The 19846-nt window shown below is 33.8% G+C and overlaps 1 protein-coding gene across 1 annotated transcript in view; it reads left to right on the top strand.

Moving 5' to 3' along the window:
• LOC150087952 (ER degradation-enhancing alpha-mannosidase-like protein 3) overlaps positions 1–19846 on the top strand; it is a 247990-nt gene that overhangs the window by 112644 nt on the left and 115500 nt on the right. The window contains exons 9-12 of the mRNA XM_090369977.1: positions 11–108; positions 4049–4174; positions 5664–5747; positions 14221–14304. Coding sequence (XP_090226103.1) covers positions 11–108; positions 4049–4174; positions 5664–5747; positions 14221–14304 — 392 coding nt within the window. The remainder of the gene's footprint in view (positions 1–10; positions 109–4048; positions 4175–5663; positions 5748–14220; positions 14305–19846) is intronic.

The following is a 19846-nucleotide window of genomic DNA, read 5'->3' as shown; positions in this document are numbered from 1 at the left end:
TTTTTTTCAGATAGTGGAGTTGGAGCTGGAATTGATTCTTATTATGAATATTGTCTCAAAGCCTACATCTTGCTTGGTGATGATATATTTCTAGAAAGATTTAATAAGGTAAATGAGATACAAATAAACACTACCTTTATTGATTAGGATATTAATTATAATTTTTCCCCTTTCTTTCAGTATGCTGCCACCTGTGTTTCATTACAACATATCTTGAAATATCATTGTTAAATATGATCTTTATTTAAAATAATACAAGAGGAGTTTCAGATGGGAAAGCTGTAATAACATTAATAATATAAACTATATAAAATAATATAAAAGTTGAAGTTAGTAATGTTATGTATCTAGGAATAGTTCTTAATAAAGGTGGAAGGTTGATTACATTGAAATAAACAATTTATTCTTGGTACCCTCCCCCTTTCAGTTTATATTTATCCCTTTTGGTTCTTTCAATTACCAGTAAAAATATTGCTCTTCATTTTACTCATCCTTTTTAGGTCTTTTATATACCTTAAATTAGATTTCTCCTCTGGTTGCTAATCTTTGCAAACTACAGTTTTGAAATATTTCCTCATTGGAATATTCCTAATAAGTAAATAAGGAAGTTCAGGAAGCCAGTTAAACAAATATATTTGTAGAAAAAGAGAGATTAACTAAAAGACAAAATTATCTGTTCATAATACAGTTTTTAAGGCCTATTTTAACCTTCAGAGCTGAGAGCTAGGTAAGAGATAGTGATCGATCAAAAATTACTCTTCAGGATGAGTTTTAAGAAAAATATAATAAACTGACAAATGGAATCTTTTAATTCTTTTTATTTAATTAACAATGGAAGGCTACATTACAAATGAGGAAATAAAAAATCGCAAGATAACAAATATCCGATCAAAGATAAGTGAAGCAAACATAAGGTGGTATGGTCTTGTAGAAAGGATGGGAGAAGGGAATTAGGTGAAAAGATATTTTAAACCAAACTGAATGGTAACAGATATAGTGGCAGACCAAGAGTAAGGTGGATTATGGTATAAAGCAATCGTTACAAGAAAGAGGGCTGACTAGGGCTAAAGATATAATAGGAAATAGGACAAGATAAGATTGCTTGGAACAAAATAGTAATTGGAAGGCAGATAGCCCAGAAGGACTAATTTGTACTACTATAGTAACCTGTACACTCACTGGGTATAACACATTTCAATGAGGATGAATAGTTGAAATGTTTTATAACTGGTATAGGTTGAATTAGTATAAGCTTAACCGACAAAAACAAAGTGTAGGGCTATTAGAAATCATGCAGAACTTACAAAATCAATTAAACACAAGGAAAGTTGCAGTATAGCCTTTGAAGTGTAACATTTTGTTTAATCAATCAGCCTTTCAAATAAAACATGAATTATTTAGCTAGTAAAAAAATCAGCTTATTAATTAAAACAGAAAGGCTGCTTCAAGGTATTCAGAGGCAAGCCCTCCCCCTCCACTCCCACTGATATAGCTTTCATTAATTAAGCTATAGTTTACAATTTTTCCTCATTTTAATTAATATAGGGCATAGGAGAGGATTTTTGTTTTTGCATGAGATTTAGTAAATAGTTGATAATTTTATTGCAATTTACAAGACATTGTGGTTCCACAGTTAGTCCCTTAGGCTTATCTTTTGTATTGACTTACATTACAAACTGGAGACAAAATATTGCTATGATCAGTACTTGTTATAACTGATTTTAATATTAGTCTCTTTTAAACATCATCTTTCAGCTGTTATTCATAGACCAAAAAAAAATTTCATACAGGGCTGGACTGCAGTTCTGATGGACTGCAGTTCTGAAACCCATCTATTTACAAAAGTTTGTAAACATTATCAAAACATATTTTAATGTGGTTTATTGCATATATTTAAAAAAAAAATACTGCTATAGTGACTAAATGTGGTATATTTTGTTATAATTTAGTAGTTGACCACACACAAAAAGAACTAATAATAACGATAAATATTCATGCTAAGTTTCTAAATTGTGCAGGGTTGAACCTACTTGTATTACCATGTGGGAAATCCTACAACTAGATTAAATGCATAGAAGGGTAATCATTAAAAACCTTATCTCCTTTTATGCTGTAAGAACAGTGTCAATAATCTGTATTAGAATATTTGCTATTTTCCTTATCTCTTCATTTATTTTTATAATACAAACAATTGCCAAGGGAGATAAAAAAAGAAAGAATTTATAAAATAGCATTATATTAATGGAAACAGGATCATCGTGATGAAACTTTGTCACTTCTGAACATGATGTCTTGGTGACAGTTTATTCTTGACGTATAAAATTTCTTTAGGTAGGTTGCAGTGACAGAACATAACATTATCATTTACTTGATAATGTCACTTTTACTGGTTTCACCACTGGAGAATTGCCATTGATTAATATGCACGTACTTGATAATCAATATGTAAACAGAACTATTTCACAATTAATCATTCTGGTTTTTTCACAAGTGTTAACATGATATAAAATTACTATCAAATGTAGTAATTTGGGTGGGAGACTTGTGTAACTTTTGAAGTGTTAGAACGGTGAACATTTTAATTGGTTTCTTTACAACTTAGTGGTCGAATCAAAGTATTTTTTTATCAAAACAAGTATCCATACCTAACAAATTTTATTGTTTACTGATAAAATTTATGGAAAGATCCATCTTTCACAGTTTTACAGAAAGCTAACTTTTTTGAATTTTGCACTATTTATGTTTTTTTTTGATTACTCATCTGTGTTATGCTTTTCCAAATGTGGATCCACTGAATGCTGAAGACATACCTTTTGTGTCTTGTTCTCTTGAATACATGCTGCTGCTGCTGCTGTTGTTGATGGTGGTAGTAATAGTAGTTTTATGGCACATCAGCATTTTTGGCAATATTGTGCCCAGTGTATTATGTCTGTACAAGTGTATGTTTTGTTCATTGTTGATTTGTTGTTCAGACTGAAAAACCTAGAATAACTCATGGAGAATAATCCTACTCCCTATGCCTGAGATTAGTAACTACAGTTCCAAATGAAGAGGGCTTAAAGATTTCTCCCTATGCTGATAGGATTCGAACCCAGACCTCCCAAGTGAGTGACAAGTGGTGAAACCACTATATCACAGAGGATATAATATATATAAGCCTTAGCTGATGCAAATTGCAGCAATAGCTGGTGCTTATGAAGAACAAGGTTGCACTTTTTTGCATTATTTACTTCAGTATTACTTAGTAAAATTAAGAGGCATTATTTTCAAGTGTTTCTCCATATTTTATGACAAAAAAGAAACAGATTTAAATTTTGTGGTGGGTGACACATTAATATAGTGTCCTATCAGCACTAATACGATTTGTGCTGATAGGACAAATTCTTGATTGCCTAACTCACAGCAGATTTTTTTTTTTACTTTGGATTACCCGGATACTATTTTGAAGGAAGTATTAAACATACAAAGTGAGATGGTATTATTATCATTTCCCTTACAGTATATACAGAGCATATTATGCTTGTGTATATACTGCAAGGGAGAATCCCTATAAAATTCTGGGTTTTCCAGTCTACACAATATGCAGATTAGCCTGTGAACCCATTTATATACACATAATACATAACCAAACTAGAATATCAGAAGGCTCACTATTGTTTGTGTAGTCAGTGAATCAAAAATACCCAAGGACATGAGCTTCTTGGATACTGAGAGACCTATGTTCAGCATATGATTATATCACATGTGAAAAGTAACTGCACTATGAATATAATGATTTTTCTAGTGGTTGAGTTCAGTGTAATATTCAGTAATGGTAGTGCCCTTAATGGTCAAAATGTGCAACTGCAAATCCTGAAGTATGTGTTCCTGTGTAATCACCCATGAAATTTCAAATGGCTAGGATCAAATTATTTCTATAATAACCATGTTTTTCTAAATTAAGAAATTTTAAGCACTAAAAGCATCTTTAATCTATTTCTAAATCATATTGGTGCTTTATTTCATTTTTGTATTTTATTTATATTGGTACTTTTTTACTGAATTTCAGCACTATTCAGCAGTGATGAAATACGTCAGTCAGGGTCCATTGTTAGTGGATGTTCACATGCATAGACCTCATACAAACTCTCGTAACTTTATGGATGCATTATTGGCTTTTTGGCCAGGACTTCAGGTAATTGTGTGTGTGTGTGTAATTGCATCTTTCTTTTATTATTGTTTTATTTTTATTCCTCTTTCTATTCACTTTCACTTCTATATACATATATATAATAAGCATAGAATTTATTTTATGAATATAAGCAATAGTGTAACCAATTCTAAAGTGGCTGAAAAGTTGGAAATAAGAGGATAGCAAAAAATAATAATGAAAGAATGGCATCATAAAAATCGAAAACTGATGGAATTATGGAATGCTAGCTGTCTGTCCTCTGTTATTCAACAAGGAAAAAGCACATCATTATATACATTGGTACTTTGGTAGGTGATACTGGGGGGAATGTAAAACTGTTAAAGTATTGATAAGCAAAATATATATATTATACCTTATTTTGCTAGAATAAGCAAAATAAAGTAAAAATAATACTTTCCTCAAAAAAAATCAACAGCAAAAATATGAAAAAGAAAATATAAATATAATGAAACTATTTGGTTGAATCAAGAGGGTTAAATAAATAATGATATAGTAAGGACATATGTTTAGTTGAAGTGAGGAAGGTCTGAAAAAAAAAAAAAATAATAAAAATAATAATTACAAGATAAAGGTGAAATACATGTAAATTGATCAGAAGAATAAACCATTATAAGTCTAAATCTACTTTATGTATTATTGTAACTAAAGAGGTAACCACTAAAATATTGGTATGATCAGGTTGTCACATCATCCCCATATTTCAACAATAGCATTTCAGTTACCTACTAAAATTGGAGTATTTACAAACCCATTTGACCCAAGTAAAAACTATCCATATTTGCACTTCCTTTTTCACACCCGTATATTTTTGCTCTCTAATTCTTATTATTTTTTTTCTTTTTCTAAGCTAGTAGACTACTCAAGAGCAAGGAATATACTATTTTTATATTTTACTTTATTTCACTTATTTTCAGCTGATATATATTTATATGCAAATAGGATTTAGAATCTGACATGAGAAGTTAAATGAAATTTTAAATGTTTACAATCTATAAATTGAGAGGTGTTTTTATATGTAACACAAATGTTGCTGAAGTACCTCTATGTGATTCCATATAAAATATTTTTCTTTATTTATATGTATGGAAGGTCCAGAATACCTCTGGTTGGAATATACTTTAAAAACAGTTGATAGCTTACCATTCTTTGTTATATTAAGGCACTGTTCGCATTCTAAAACTTGAATTAAAATACTTATGATATTATGAATTTTGGAGCTGTCATGCACAACTCCATATTACATGTCCATTCCCTTTTCTATCTAAAAACAGTTGGGAACCCTCCCACATCAAATAACCAATGACAGATTAAAGTATAGCCTAATAGGACTTTTGCTGATTTCAAATTGCTGAATTTGAAAAGAATATTGGATTAAATAGATCTTAGTGTGTAGGCTACTTGTGATATTTTATATTGCAATTTTTATATTTTATATTATATTAATTTTATATAAGTTTTTTTTTTTTTTTAGGTGCTTAAAGGTGACATTAAGCCAGCAATAGAAACACATGAAATGCTATATCAAGTAATGCAACGGCATAATTTTCTTCCTGAGGTAAATTAATTATGTCTTATGAGTACTGAGAGTTAATTATCAGCTCTTATTAGATAATGAGCAATTGGATTCTCATTAAAAATAAAATTTTGGTAATTTTAATTACTTTAAATATGTAGGAATATAAATTTTCATTCAGAAGAAAAATTTTGTTATAAGCAAGTGCACTGAATGTTAAAAATTATAGGTTAATTTATTTATTTTATATTTTTAACATACAGTGCATTGGCTTTTACACAGATTTTTATTTATTCTTTCTGCAACCTTGTAGCTAGCAGAACCAATTAACAAAAATTTGTACTTGGGTTCAACAACGACATTATTAGACATATAGTCTTCTATAACTTATATTGCTACTTTCTAGTATTCTGTTTGTTTCCTCTCTTCTGCTAAAAATTGAAAATACCAAATTATAATTTAATCTTAAATATAAGTCTCAAAAATAACAACCCCGAATTAACCATTAATTAGTGATTAAAAATCTGAAATTTTTTCTACCTCCCAAAATGTAGATAAACTTTTACTGCAATTATATCTGAAGTGACTTTTTTTTTATGGTTTGCGCAGAGTAATTGAGTGCAAGAACCTATCAGGTTGTTGTTGTTGTTATTTGGTTTTTAGGAGCATTAGCAAAAAAGGCCATATTGCTCCGGGAATATGCGGTGGTCATTCCCTGACCTTTCCGCATACTCCGTGGTGGTGATGGGCTCGAGCTCCGGTCTAATCAAGAAGCGTGTGCTATGCACTGCTGCTCCTTCCCACCTGGCTACGGAGGCACCGCCCATGACTAAATACACCATCTATAGTTGGTCCATTACGTGTAGTATTTATCAAAAGATCTGATGACATGTCCAAGTTGAAGAATGTTTTCATAAATGCGAACTCTTTTCCAGCCTCAGAGTTTATTTGTAAATAAAAAAATTACATTCAATCTGAAAACACCAGATAACTTGAAACCAGATGCATTTTTGAATTAATGCATTTCCCAGTTTCCGAAAGTTTTTTATATCATAAAACTTTAATATTTCTGTTTCTAAATTCCTTAGCTTTTCAATGATATGCTATACCAGGGGTGGCCAACTGAATTTGTGATGCGATCCACTTTTTTCTTCAAAATGTGCCGCGATCTACCATCTCAAGAATTTCATTGCACGTGGTTAAAAAAGTTAATCAACACATATTGAAGAATGTTGTATACAAATTTTAAAATTAAATACAATTCAGAATTCTTATTTTTAATTCATACATACATAAATTTTTAATTTATGTGAAGTTTGTGTCTTCGTGTCATCTGCCAAGCTTTCAAAATCAGGGAAATACTGTGATAAGATCAACTGTAAAGAATCTTCTGCATCTGAAAGTCTGTATCTTCTGTATCTAAGAGTAGAGCAATTCTTCGTCTTTGTTTGTTTCAAATACAAAAAGGCCGATTCACATAGATATGTGTAGCCAAAACAGGAATTTAAAAGTGCACTGCATTTTTTTACATTTGGGTACTTTTCTCGTCAAACATATTTCCAAAATTCTTTTTTTCTGATGATCTGGCTTTTAGGAAGATATCATTTCGCAGTGTAATAATTTAATTTTCAAGTAATATTTTAATTCCAGGTGGTCTTACTAAGAAAGGCTTGAGTTCTGCAAATTGCAGTGTCTGAAGAGTAGGCACCTGCGAGGTGATCTGATTGAGGTGTGTAAGGCCTTTAATGTTTGAACAGGCTCAATACTGATGGGATACTTTCACTTGCTCAGATTACGAACCTGAGGGGGCATAGATTCAAACTGAGAAAAGACAGTTGTAGAATAGGTGTGTGGAAATTTGCCTTTAGCCAGCAGGTGGTTGATTGTGTCCATATGTTGTTGTGGAAGTTGATAGCTTAAATAAATTCAAGGAAGAACTGGACAAACTTTTAGATCGAATGGTTGTGTGAAATGGATTTTTTTTTTTTTTTTTGGCTGATGCTACATTCGCTAGCTTTCTTGCATCATATTCCTCTACTAATGCTAATGGCCAGATCACGCAACCACTGCATATCTTGAAGCTGCTGATAATCATCTCCCTTTTGATCAGCAAATTTTTTAATTTCATTCAGCAAATTTCGAAATATCTGTAGAAACTTACTCAGCCACCTCACATCTGTGTGTAATATCAGATCTGGTTCATTTTCATCGAGTTGCATTTTGAAAAGTCTCCTTTAAAGAGATTATCCTCTGATGGAATTCACGATTTTAAAAGCTGTGTCCATAACACTTTTAGTATTTGATCTTTTGCTTGCTAACACTTGTTGATGGATGATACAGTGGTAACTCACAAAATCTGGGAATTCATCACACTTTTGGCGCAACACGATGAATCCGTTAAGCTGCCCTGTCATTGCTTTAGCTCCATCTGTTGTTATTGATTACAAGCTTAAATAGTGGTAATTTAATTTTTTCAATAAAATTTTTGAATTTTTTGCAAGATGGCTCACTTTAAATGATGCTGCTGTTACTGCTTTAGATTGTAAATTAGGTATCATGAAGAAATTTTGTTGTGCGAATAATCTAGATTTAAGTTCTTCATTAATTTATTTTTTCTAAGGTCATTATTAGGTAGAAAATCCGATTGGTATTTACCATGGAGTGCGTTGAAGTGCCTTTCTAAATTTCCTTTTTTGGATATATAGCCACGGATGCATTGCAAATCAAACAACATTTTTCTTTTATCCTTACAAAAGAGCATTCTAGTTCTCACTCTTGATGAAAATGATACGTTTTACTCTTTTTCGTAGTATTCATTTTAAATCAGAAGGTATTAAATTAATATATAAGTACTGTCCAATTATTAATATTAAGTAATCTAAATGAGAATTCAGCACATACACTATGCTCTCCATGACATAACTATGTGAATTTTCACTAGACAAGCCTAGTGGCTGTGTGGTAACAAGAGTAGCCATGGTTCAATGGATTTGTAATAAGCGTATGCAATGGGGTGTATAATAATAATAATAATAACATTCAAATTTTAACTAATCTATTTTTTATATATATATTTTGAAATTCATTGTAATTGACTGAAATTAAAGCCGCGATCGACTGGTAGATTACAATCGACTTGTTGGCCACTCCCGTGCTATACTTCCACATTATACTGTTTATTATGTGAGAAAATTTCCTTGGTCACATGTTCATATTTTTCACTATACTAGAAAAAAAAAACTACTGCAATTTTCAGAGGTGTGAAAGTTTTCCCTCCAGTATAGAGATAAGATGAAGCTCCGTGCAAAATTTCATTAAATTTGGTCCAGTAGAAGATAAATTATTGTTATCATCATACAAGTATGATTCCAGCAATACAAGTTACAATAATTCGCTTCTGGTGGAAGTTGAAGATGACGTCACTACCGTAACGCTTTTTGCATGACAGTTTTTCGTTACAAAACTTTTGGAATAACACCAATAAAAACTTTTTAACGTAAAAATCGTTTTTTATGGTGATGAAGTGTTTACCAGTACCAGTTGTACCAGTATGTCTGATGATATAAATGGTTTAAAAACGGATGTAAGGATATTTTATTATTATTATTATTATTATTATTAGCCATATGGTGCAAGGAAGCCTGAGGCTTATGCTGCACCTTCCAAAAAAAAAAAAAAAATTTCTGAATTACCCCGAGAGAGAGAGAGAGAGAGAGAGAGAAGTAGAAGGGAATCACCAAGAAAGAGAAGAATGATGATATTCAGCTGGGGACACTGGGTGTGCCAAGCCCATACCAGATGTGAGCCCCTGGGGACTATATTTGCGATGACCCAAGAAGTGGGTGTCTGTCAACCTCTAGGAATAAGGACAGAGTTGCACAAGTTTGGGAAATTGGCAAGGGATCATCATTTGACCCTCAGAATGCCTGATGAGTTCAATATGGATAAGGAGATGATTTGTGAAATTCTGCATGAAGATTTAGAGAAAAGCAAGATCTGTGCAAAATTTGTGCCACACATCATCACAGATGAGCAGAATCAACAAAGAGTGTTGACTTGTCAAGACAATGCTAATTTCCTTGACTATATTGTCACTGGAGATGAGTGTTGTGTGTTTCAGTAAAATCCAGAGGTGAAGTGTCAGAGCATACAGTGGATGTCAAAATCACCACCAAGTCCCAAAAAAGTTTTATTTATAGAGCTCCAGGATCAAGATGATGCCGATCATGTTTTTCAACAAACGGTGTGATTCCAAAGGAATTTTTATCTGAAAAGGAGAGAATCTATGCTGTTCTACATACAGGTGCTTTAGCATTAGTAGAGGCATATGATGCAAGAAAGCAAGCTTATGCAGCATCAACAAAAAAAAAAAAAAAAAAAAACCCTCCCATTTCACCCCTCCATTTGTTCCAAATGCCTGTCCAGCTCAGCCTTAAATTTGTTTAGGCTATCAACTTCCACAACAAAAGATGGAAGTCTGTTCCACTACTACTCACTGGCTAAAGGCAAATTTCTGCACATCTATTCTACGACTGTCTTTCCTCAATTTGAATCTGTGCCCCTCAGGTTCTAAATCTGAGCAAGAGGAAGAATCCCATCAGCATTCATCGTACTCAAGCCATTCAAGGCCTTATGCACCTCAATCAGATCACCTAGCAGGTGCCTACTCTCCAGTCACTGCAATTTGTAGAACTTAAGCCTTTCTTGGTAAGAGCACCCCTTTGTTCCCCTCCTCACTAATCTTGTTGCCCTTCTTTGTACTTGTTCTAGCAACTCTACGTCCTTTTCACTTTCCGCTTCTCTGAGTGTAGTACCATACAGTTGGTACATTTCTTTTCAGTTATTGCTACCTTTATGCAGTACTTTGCATTTGTCAATGTTAAACTTCAGTTGCCACTTCTCAGTCAATTTGACCTACTTATCTAGAACCAGTTGGAGTAGCATACTGTCTTTACTGTCGTTAACAACCCTGCCAACCTTTGTATCATCTGCAAACTTGGACATTAAACCTGATATACCTTCATCAATATCATTGATAATATACAAAACAACAATGGGCCCAACAACGAACCCTGGGGAACTCCACTAATAACATTTGTACATGAAGAGCAGTGTCCATTGATTACCACTCTGTCTTCTCCCACTCAACCATCCCTTTATCCATTGTAGCAACTTACTCTTAATGTCATATCTTTCCAATTTGTACAGCAGTCTTTCATGTGCAACAGTATCAAAAGCTTTTCTAAAATCCAAGTATATGATATCAAAATTTTTTTTGTCATTCAGTTCCTTTGTGACCACATCATAGTATCTAATCAAATTGGTCAGACAAGACCTCCCTTTAACAAATCCATGCTGTGTGTTAACTATTACTGCAGTCTTGTCTAGATGATCCTGCTATGCTTCTTTAACCAGTGATTCCATTATTTTCCCTGGAACACAAGTTAAACTAACAGGTCTATAGTTACTTGTGTCACGTTTTGAACCCCATTTGTGAATTGGTGATACATTTGCAAAACTCCAGTCCATGGTGACCTCCACTGAGTTCAAGGAAGCTCTCATAATTATGGCTAAGGGTTTGCTTACTTCCTTTGCTGCATCCTTTAATGTAACTGGATAGATCCCATCCACCCAAGGTGCCTTTCTTATGTTTAACTTCAACAATTTCTCCTCCACTTTGCTCTCAGTTATTAGAAAATCACTTAGTTCCCTGTTAGAGTTTGATAAACTTCTGGCACTCCTCTCATTGAATAACTCCTCATGTGGGAATGTAGATGCAAAATACTCATTCATTTTATTAGCTACCTGAGCATGATCATCAGTGGTCAACCCATCTCTGTTAAATGGTCCAATCTGATTCATCCCTTTCCTTCTAGAGTTTACATAAGTAAAGAACTCTTTGCTGTTTTTCTTTGCATCCTTTGCCAAGGATTTCTCGTAATCTGTCTTCGCCTGCCTAACCTCCTTTATGGCTTGATTACAGACTAGTGGGCTTACCATAGGCTTCTGTGTCACCTGATACTTTATATGCATCCCATACATTTTTCTTCTCTGCCGGCGCCTCCATAGCCAGGTGGGAAGGAGCACCAGTGCGTAGCACATGCTTCTTGATTAGACTGGAGTTCGAGCCTGTCACCACCAAATACGGAGGATGCGGGAAGGTCAGGGAATGGCTACCACATATTCCCGGAGCAATATGGCCTTAGTTGCTAATGCTCCTAAAAAAAAAAAAAAAAATCTCTGCCACGAGCCTCATTAGTTTGTCTGGCATCCATTTATGCCTAAGCCGTGAACAGTATTTCTTAGTTGGAATGAAAAGCCTAGTAGCCTCCAAAATTAAGTCCCTGAAGGCTTCCCATTTAGAATTCAACATTGGTAACATCATCAGTTGATCCCACTGTACAGAATTTAAAAACTGTCTGAAACCCCTGTAGTCACCTTTACGAAAGTAATAGCCTTTCCCTTTAGCCTTGATGGTAATTCCCACATCGGTACATTGTGATCACTGTCACCCAGTGGTTCCTTTATCTGCAAATTCTTAATGCATGAATAATCACTGCTGATAATCAGATCAAGAGTATTACTCCCTCTGGTTGCCTCTTGAACATGTTGCTGTAAAAAAACAGTCATTCAATAAATCCACAAAAGTCTTGTTAGTGTGTGTGTGAGTGACCAAACCGCAAGTTCCAGTCGATATATGGAAAGTTAAAATCCCCCATTATAAGACAATCTGATTTACTGGCCCACTCTGTTTCTCTGCACAATTGCTCATTATACTCATCGGATTCATTAGGCCTATAACACACACCTACTCTCATTTTTCCTTTGCCAGTGCTTATTTCACACCAAACACACTCAGCATTGCATTGTCCACTAGCATCAATTGGATGCACCTCCTTAGATTTTGTGTTTCTTAACCAACAGCATAACGTCTCCTCCCTTCCTGTCTTGTCTATTCTTTCTGTACACATTGTACTCCCCAAATTCCAATTCCGCATTGCTTATGTCTGTGTGACACCACGTCTCTGATATCCCAACAATATCTGCCTTTGATGTCTTGACTAGCACTTCATTCTCATCAAATTTATTAACTATACTCCTAGCATTGGTGTACAGACAAGTATACATGCACCTGTTTCTACTCTTAGTTACACTAACATAGCCCATGTATTTATTTCGTCCACTATGACTCCCAGCAGTCCTGAAAATATCCATTGCCTTGCTTTCCAGGCTGCTGCTCATTCTAATAGAAACAGTGTAAAAATTACTTTTGCCTCTGCAGTGCCTCCGTAGCCAGGTGGGCAGGAGCGGCAGTGCGTAGCACATGCTTCTTGATTAGACCGGGGTTCTAGCCCGTGACCACCAAATACGGAGGATGCGGAAAGGTCAGAGAATGACCACCACATATTCCCGGAGCAATATGGCCTTAGTTGCTAATGCTCCTAAAAAAAACCAAATAACAAAAAACTTTTGCCTCTGCCTGCGGTCACTGTTAACCTTTTAGTCTATGTATCTCCCCAAGCTAGCAGTTTTCCGACCCACCTAACATTGTCTCTATAGTTTCAGCAAATATTCTTGCACCCTTTCTATTTAAGTGTACCCTATCCCTGTAGAAGCAGTCTCCTGTCAACAAGCACACTAGGCTGAAAAAAATTCTACCCCCTGAGCCTTGCACAATCTCTCCAGGGCTGAATTGATTGACAAGGTTCTCATCATATTTTCAGTGTGCTTGATTTGCAGGAAGACAAAGAAATGCTATCACTTTTCAAAGCAAACAGCTTTTGTTTCGTCCATGAACAAGTGTTTTTTTGAACTGAAGTTCCTGTTTGGCAATTCAAGAAACTGTATCTTCACTGACATAAGGGTGTGGATCAATTGTTTGATTTTGTGATGCATTAGAGTGGTAGTAGTCATTAATTTTAGATGATCCAGAGATATGCTAGGCTCTTAAAATTGTCACTGTTTTTCTGACATTCCTAATGCTAAGCCTTTTGATATCTCAGAGATATATTCTACACTTGAACAGTTAGATGAAAGCTCCTTGCGTGTCAGATATGTTCAAACCCAAGTGAATTGCAAAATCTAAAAATAAAGGCATACAAAAAAAAAAAAAAAAGAAAGAAACTCCAGATTCTTTTAAAATAAAAAAAAAGCTATACCAATTTAAAATTTGTCATCCTCTAATAAGAATCAAGTGAGTGGTTGACAGCCCAGACTTGAGCTAATTTAAGAAATTTTAAGATCATGAATTATTGAAACTAGAATATAAATATATTAAAAAAAAAAAAAAAAAATTTGGATTGCATACTAATCCAGCAGGATAGATAATAATTTTCTTTCCTTTTAAATTTATTTTTTTTTATAATATTTCTTATTTATTTATAATGTTAAAGTGGTTTCCCTTATATAATACTATATTATAAAATAAAAAAGTATTTTTTCTTTTTTTTTCTAATTTCTTTTTGCTAAATGTAATCAGAATTTTATTTTATTTTTTATTTTTTTGTGCATATAGGCCTTTACCATAGACTTTCAAGTACACTGGGGCCAACATCCATTACGACCAGAGTTTGTAGAAAGCACCTACTTTCTGTATAAGGTAAAATATGTTTTAAGAACATTTTTTGTTTTATTATTTGTCACTGTTTGTAGTCAAACAGTGACATTATTTGTAGTCAAACTTTTATTGATCTACCACTAAAAGCATTTTCAAAAACCCTAATACTTTTGGTTATATTCTAAAGTGAAACCAAGGTATCCTGTACATGTGTAAAAAGTAGAGGCAAAAGATATCCAGACTTATGCAGAATCCATTATGCAATTCCAGGTACAGGTTATGCATGTTCACAGGACTGTGTATGTCTCTCCAGGCATTAGCAAGCCATATGTTGTTTATGACTACATTCTGATTTAGCAACAGCAGTTACATAAGGTTGAAATCCAATTATTTCATCAGATTATTGCATTTCTTTTCCATGTGAAAAGATATTGCATTTTGAGCACTGTGAAAACATGACCAGGCATGCTTATGATAATGAATTCATCTTAAGAACATAATGTAACAATGATTCAGGTACTACAAGACAAAAGAACAGTCTCTGGAGGATCAGGGATAAGCTGTGTGTGTTTGATGAACCATAGGCTAGCAACAGTTTTTAATGGGATGGCTAATGTCTATGAATGAAGGAAATTCTGAAGGAATGGTGAATAACTCAGCAGAGGAGGGTCACTCAGTTGGAGAGAGATGAGTTCAATTTCCATCAAGGCTATAGTTGGCTAGTCTTGTGGAGGAAGTAGGGTTTCCCCCTGTAATTATTCTGGATTTTTCAGCCCTCACAGTGTGCAAATCAGCCCAAGAACACACTTGCTTGTACAGGCATAATACACAGTGGTGTAATATGTTCTAAGTTGATTCTCCTAAAAGCTAACAACAGTATAGGATTGCAGGAATATTTCAATGCAGTACTTGAAATCAAATCAAAATTTATACACTTTACCTGCATTTTGTTTTGATCAGGGATCGACTTTCTGCTCTCACCAAAGTCTGCGTACTGATTACTCCAAACTAATGCTGCGGCTTATGCCCAACTAAGAGTCAAATTCATTATATACAGTTCTGCTTGAGTTGTTAATATCTTTTTAAATTGCATAGTGTCACCTGAATGGGTGAATATGTTATACATTTAAAATACTGACACCACCAGGATAGCCAGATTTTATGCTTACTGACATCTCATCAGTTGTGAGGTGGTCTCTGTTAGGGAATGCATGCTAAACTGTGAATAATGTATTTTGTCTGAGCGAACAGTCAAGCATTGTATGGAAGTAAAACTTACACTACTTGGCTGTTCACTTACATAAAATACATTATTCACAGTTAGGCATACATTTGCTAATAGAGCCATCCACCAGCTGATGAGAAACCAGTAATCTTAGAAACAGCTGTCCTGGTGGTGTCTCAGATTTTTTAAATGTATGGCATATTTACCTATTCACAATTAAACAAAATATGAGCAACTTAGGTATAACCATCGATAACTGATTTTTCTCTAGGTTATACATAAGCTTTAAATATAAAAAAGGAACTTGTCTTCATTAATTTTTTCAAAGAACCACTTCAGTATTTTACATAATTTTTGTTGTCATACTGAAATGTTGCAAAAAAAAAAAGATAAGTTCCTTCTTATATTTAAAGTTATCAATTTCAGAGGTACATTGGACTCTATAGTCCTTTTATTAAACATTGCTTAATGCCAAGTACTTGATCCCCAATGTTCGCTGAGAACAGGAAGTCTCTCCATAATCGAAATCGAATGCAGATAAAGCACACAAATTTTGATTTGATGCCTGACTAGATCTTTTTTATTTCCAGATCTTAAACTATGGTGAATGTAAATGATGCCCATTTCTGACAGTGGCTGGTGATCCATTTTATTTTTGCATCAGCAGAGAACTTTTATGCTGTTGATTATTCATCAACATTTTCAGGAAAGAAACTAATAAAATAAATAACAGCAGAATTTTTTAAAGACACAGTAACAGCTGATGAGACATGGTATTTCATCATGAATGTTATTCTGAAAAACAGTCCATGGAATGGAGAAATTGCCTCTTCACTGAATTGGGGATTTAAAAAAAGAAACAAAAGCATGGTTTCAGTGTTTTGAGACTGAAAGTCATTTGTTACTATGGATTTCTTCCAGACAGGTTACAGCATTAACAAAAAAAAAAAAAAAATAAAAAAAAAAACAGTATTGCATAACTAAACTTAATTAGAGCTTTAAACGACAATCAGAAATATTTGGAATGAATTTGAATAATTCAATACAACATGCTGTACAGTTAAATGCAATGGAATTGTCTTGACCCCGTTGTACTTCGTGCTGACCCTACTCATTTTTTTTATTAAGACACTTAAAGAGAAATTTTCATTGCAAACAATTTCAATCTGATGAAGAGGTGAAAGATATATTGAAAAATTGGGATTTCTAATTTTAAATCAAATTGGGACTTTTCATTTTAAATGAAATAAAATGACTCCCAGATTTTATATTATATCTGCTTCTTACAGTTATTTATTTAATCCCTCTTTAAACCTGTGTAAGCTTTCTCCCTCTACAAGGTTAGGTGGTAATTTCTCTGTGGTTGATTGCTCTTTGACTAAAAGGCAGATTTCCTCACATCCAATCTATAATTATCTTTTATTTATTTAATTCTATGTCTCCTTGTTTGCATGATCCTAGAAAGAGGAAAAATGCCTCCATTACTTTGCTTAACTCTTTTGTAGCCTCACGTACTGCAATCAAATTTCCATGAAGAGCTAATGGTATCTGCCCAATTATATTGAAAGGAGTGGCTAAGATAGTCACTAAATCCCTATGTATATTAATGCCAGCATCCTTTGGCTTCAGTTTCACAAGATTGGAAATTATAACCAGTCTTTGCTTTCTAAAGACAAAGAGTGGTTATAAATGCACAGTGCTCTAAAGCACTGTCCATTTATCTCACAGTCATCCCTGTCTTCTACCCTCATACACATGCCTTCCATCTTAAGTACAAGATTTTCATGTAGAACTGTGTCAAAAAGTCATTCTGAAATCTTTTCAGAAAGACTTTTTCATGTGACTACTTCAAAAAAGTAGTTAATTTAAAATGAATTTGTTTTAAAAAACTTCAGTGTTGTCTCCTTCATGCATTCCCAAAGTTCAAGTAACGTTTGCATGCTGTTTGACTCTGCTGAAGTTAAGGTGTCTAATCCTTTTGGTCATGGCTGGACTCAATGCTTTAAAGACAGAAATCTTTGTCCATGCAGCAGTTTCTTGAGCTTTGGGAACAGATAATTGCAAGGACTCATATCAGGGGGGGTGAGATAGTGCTTCCCACTTGTAATTGGTGAAAACAAACTGTACAGACTGTGTGATATGAGGCCTTCCATGTCATGGGGTACAAGCACACCAGCTCCCAACACCTGTGCCCTTCTGATGAATTTTTGGGTGTAATTTCTGTTGAAGCAATGTTGCATAGTAGCCTCCATTTACTGATCTGTTAAGTGGCACATGGTCAGCAGCAATAATGGTCTCATGATGACCATTTATTTCATCTTTGATTGTGGCAAAGATGGATGCTTCCACTGAGCTGATTATGATTTCAATTCAGGTTCAAAGTTGTGTGCCCATGTTTCATTAATGGTAGCACTGCATTTTAAAAACACTTCACTTTGTCAGTAATGTGTGAGTGACTGTGTTGCAGTTTCTTTACACTTTGCTCATTTTTCATCTGACAGCAAAGTGGGACCCATTGGATAGCAACCTTTTGTTTTTGTAATACCTGAATTAAAATTCCATGAGCAGATGATTTCATTATTCCAGATTCATTAACTATTTCTTCATGGCTCATTCTTCTACCTTCCTCTAAAATGGTGGCAATAATGACTGCTGATGTGTTGTTCGTAGATGTTCTTGGTCTTCCTGAGCATTGCTTGTCTTCAGCACTTGTCTAACCTTCAAAAAACTTTTGAGCCCATGCTATTGATCTACTGTTGACTCACCACACACTTCCTGCAACAATTCGTAAATTTGTGATAATTGGTGTTCAAGCTTGCAGCATTTCTATTTTGATAAAAGAACTTTGATCTGAAACTGTAATCTGACTTGAGGCAGTATCACTATCCATTTTTAAAAATCTCTCCACAAACATTCAATGCAGGAACTCTGTTTCAGACACACTAATGTTGAGATTAAACTTTAAATTATTATCCTGATAAATGTCAGTCGTGCAGGTTTATGGAGCAAGGAGCATGTGTGCAGCATGCATTACTTTTGGGATAACCCTCATAAATTGGCCACACAGTAGGTTCCCTTAATAAAACCATGTTGTGATTCTGTAATACTGTTGGGGTGACTCTGCACTATATCCTTAATTATAGATTTCTTAATTTTTTCTAACACAGTAATTAGACTTACAGGCCTGATTTTGCCTGGATCACTTTTGGAATTCCATCCCCCATGGGAGAGATATTTGTGCATTGTGACTAAAGAATAAGAAAACTCTGTCTTTCTTGAACCTCTTTGTCAAATCCTTTTTATTCTTTGTCTTAGCCTATCTCGCTCCCTAAGTAATGATTACAAACTACTTTATATATTCCACATTAAACTAGAATGCTTGATAATCTGTAGATATCCCAAGAAGTCTTCTTTTCTGAAGCTAATTTCATCAATTCTTTGTCATCCATTTCTGCCTTTTGCTATATTTGTTGAAAGGTATGAAACAGTGTGTAGCATCTAAAAATATATGAAATATTTTCCATTTGGCATATGTATTTTTTCTGAGTTTCAGCTTCTCCCACTGAATTGAATTAAAATGTTTTCAGTGCCAGTGTAATTTCCTTAGTTATGATCCCATACCAAAACATTATGGTCACTACCAATTAGTGGCTCTTAACTTGATGAATTTTAATGGCAAATGAATCTTTCATAATGACCAAGTCAAAAATATTGATCACTAACAAGTTGATGTAGAAAACAGTTATCTATATGATTTGAGAACCAACTGCTACTAGGCATTACATTTTTTACAAATTGCAAAAAAGGAAGACCCATTTTATCTTATTTTATAAATTTTATTTAATTTATCCAGGTAATAATTTGTGTAAATTTTGTATAATAAAATGTGCAAAATGTATTTAAAATGAAGAGAATAGTAGAATATTAATACAAAAATGAATCTTTATGCAGATTCCTTGGAATAAATTCTCTCTTTTGATCCAAAGTTAAAATTTTTTTAGTTTTTATTTTGTGCATTATTTTCAAAGATCTTCAGTCTTGTTTACTTTCCATCTCCTTTATATTTGATAGAATACTCTCCCTATTCCTTATTGGTGGAAGCAATATCTTCTAGAAAGAATTCTTAAGCAGGAGTACAAGAAATATACCATCAGCTTCATCTTATATCCTAATTTTTGAGATTTATTCACTGTATTTTCAACTATACTTTCATGTTGTTTTCTAAGAAGTTGTGAACATTTTGATGCCAAACTATTCTTCTTTTTCAACTCTCAGCCATTGTTCCTTCATGTTCATCTGAAATTAACTTTCTTATCTGTGACCCTTATTTGAGTTTCATATCAGATAGCTTTGAAAATT

This window comes from Mastigoproctus giganteus, chromosome 3 (genome assembly GCF_048544385.1).
Source record: "Mastigoproctus giganteus isolate SK-2022 chromosome 3, ASM4854438v1, whole genome shotgun sequence".
In the NCBI taxonomy this organism is placed as follows: Eukaryota; Metazoa; Arthropoda; class Arachnida; order Uropygi; family Thelyphonidae; genus Mastigoproctus; species Mastigoproctus giganteus.
The sequence above is the reverse complement of the archived record's forward strand: the minus strand, read 5'-3'. Positions and strand labels throughout refer to the sequence as shown.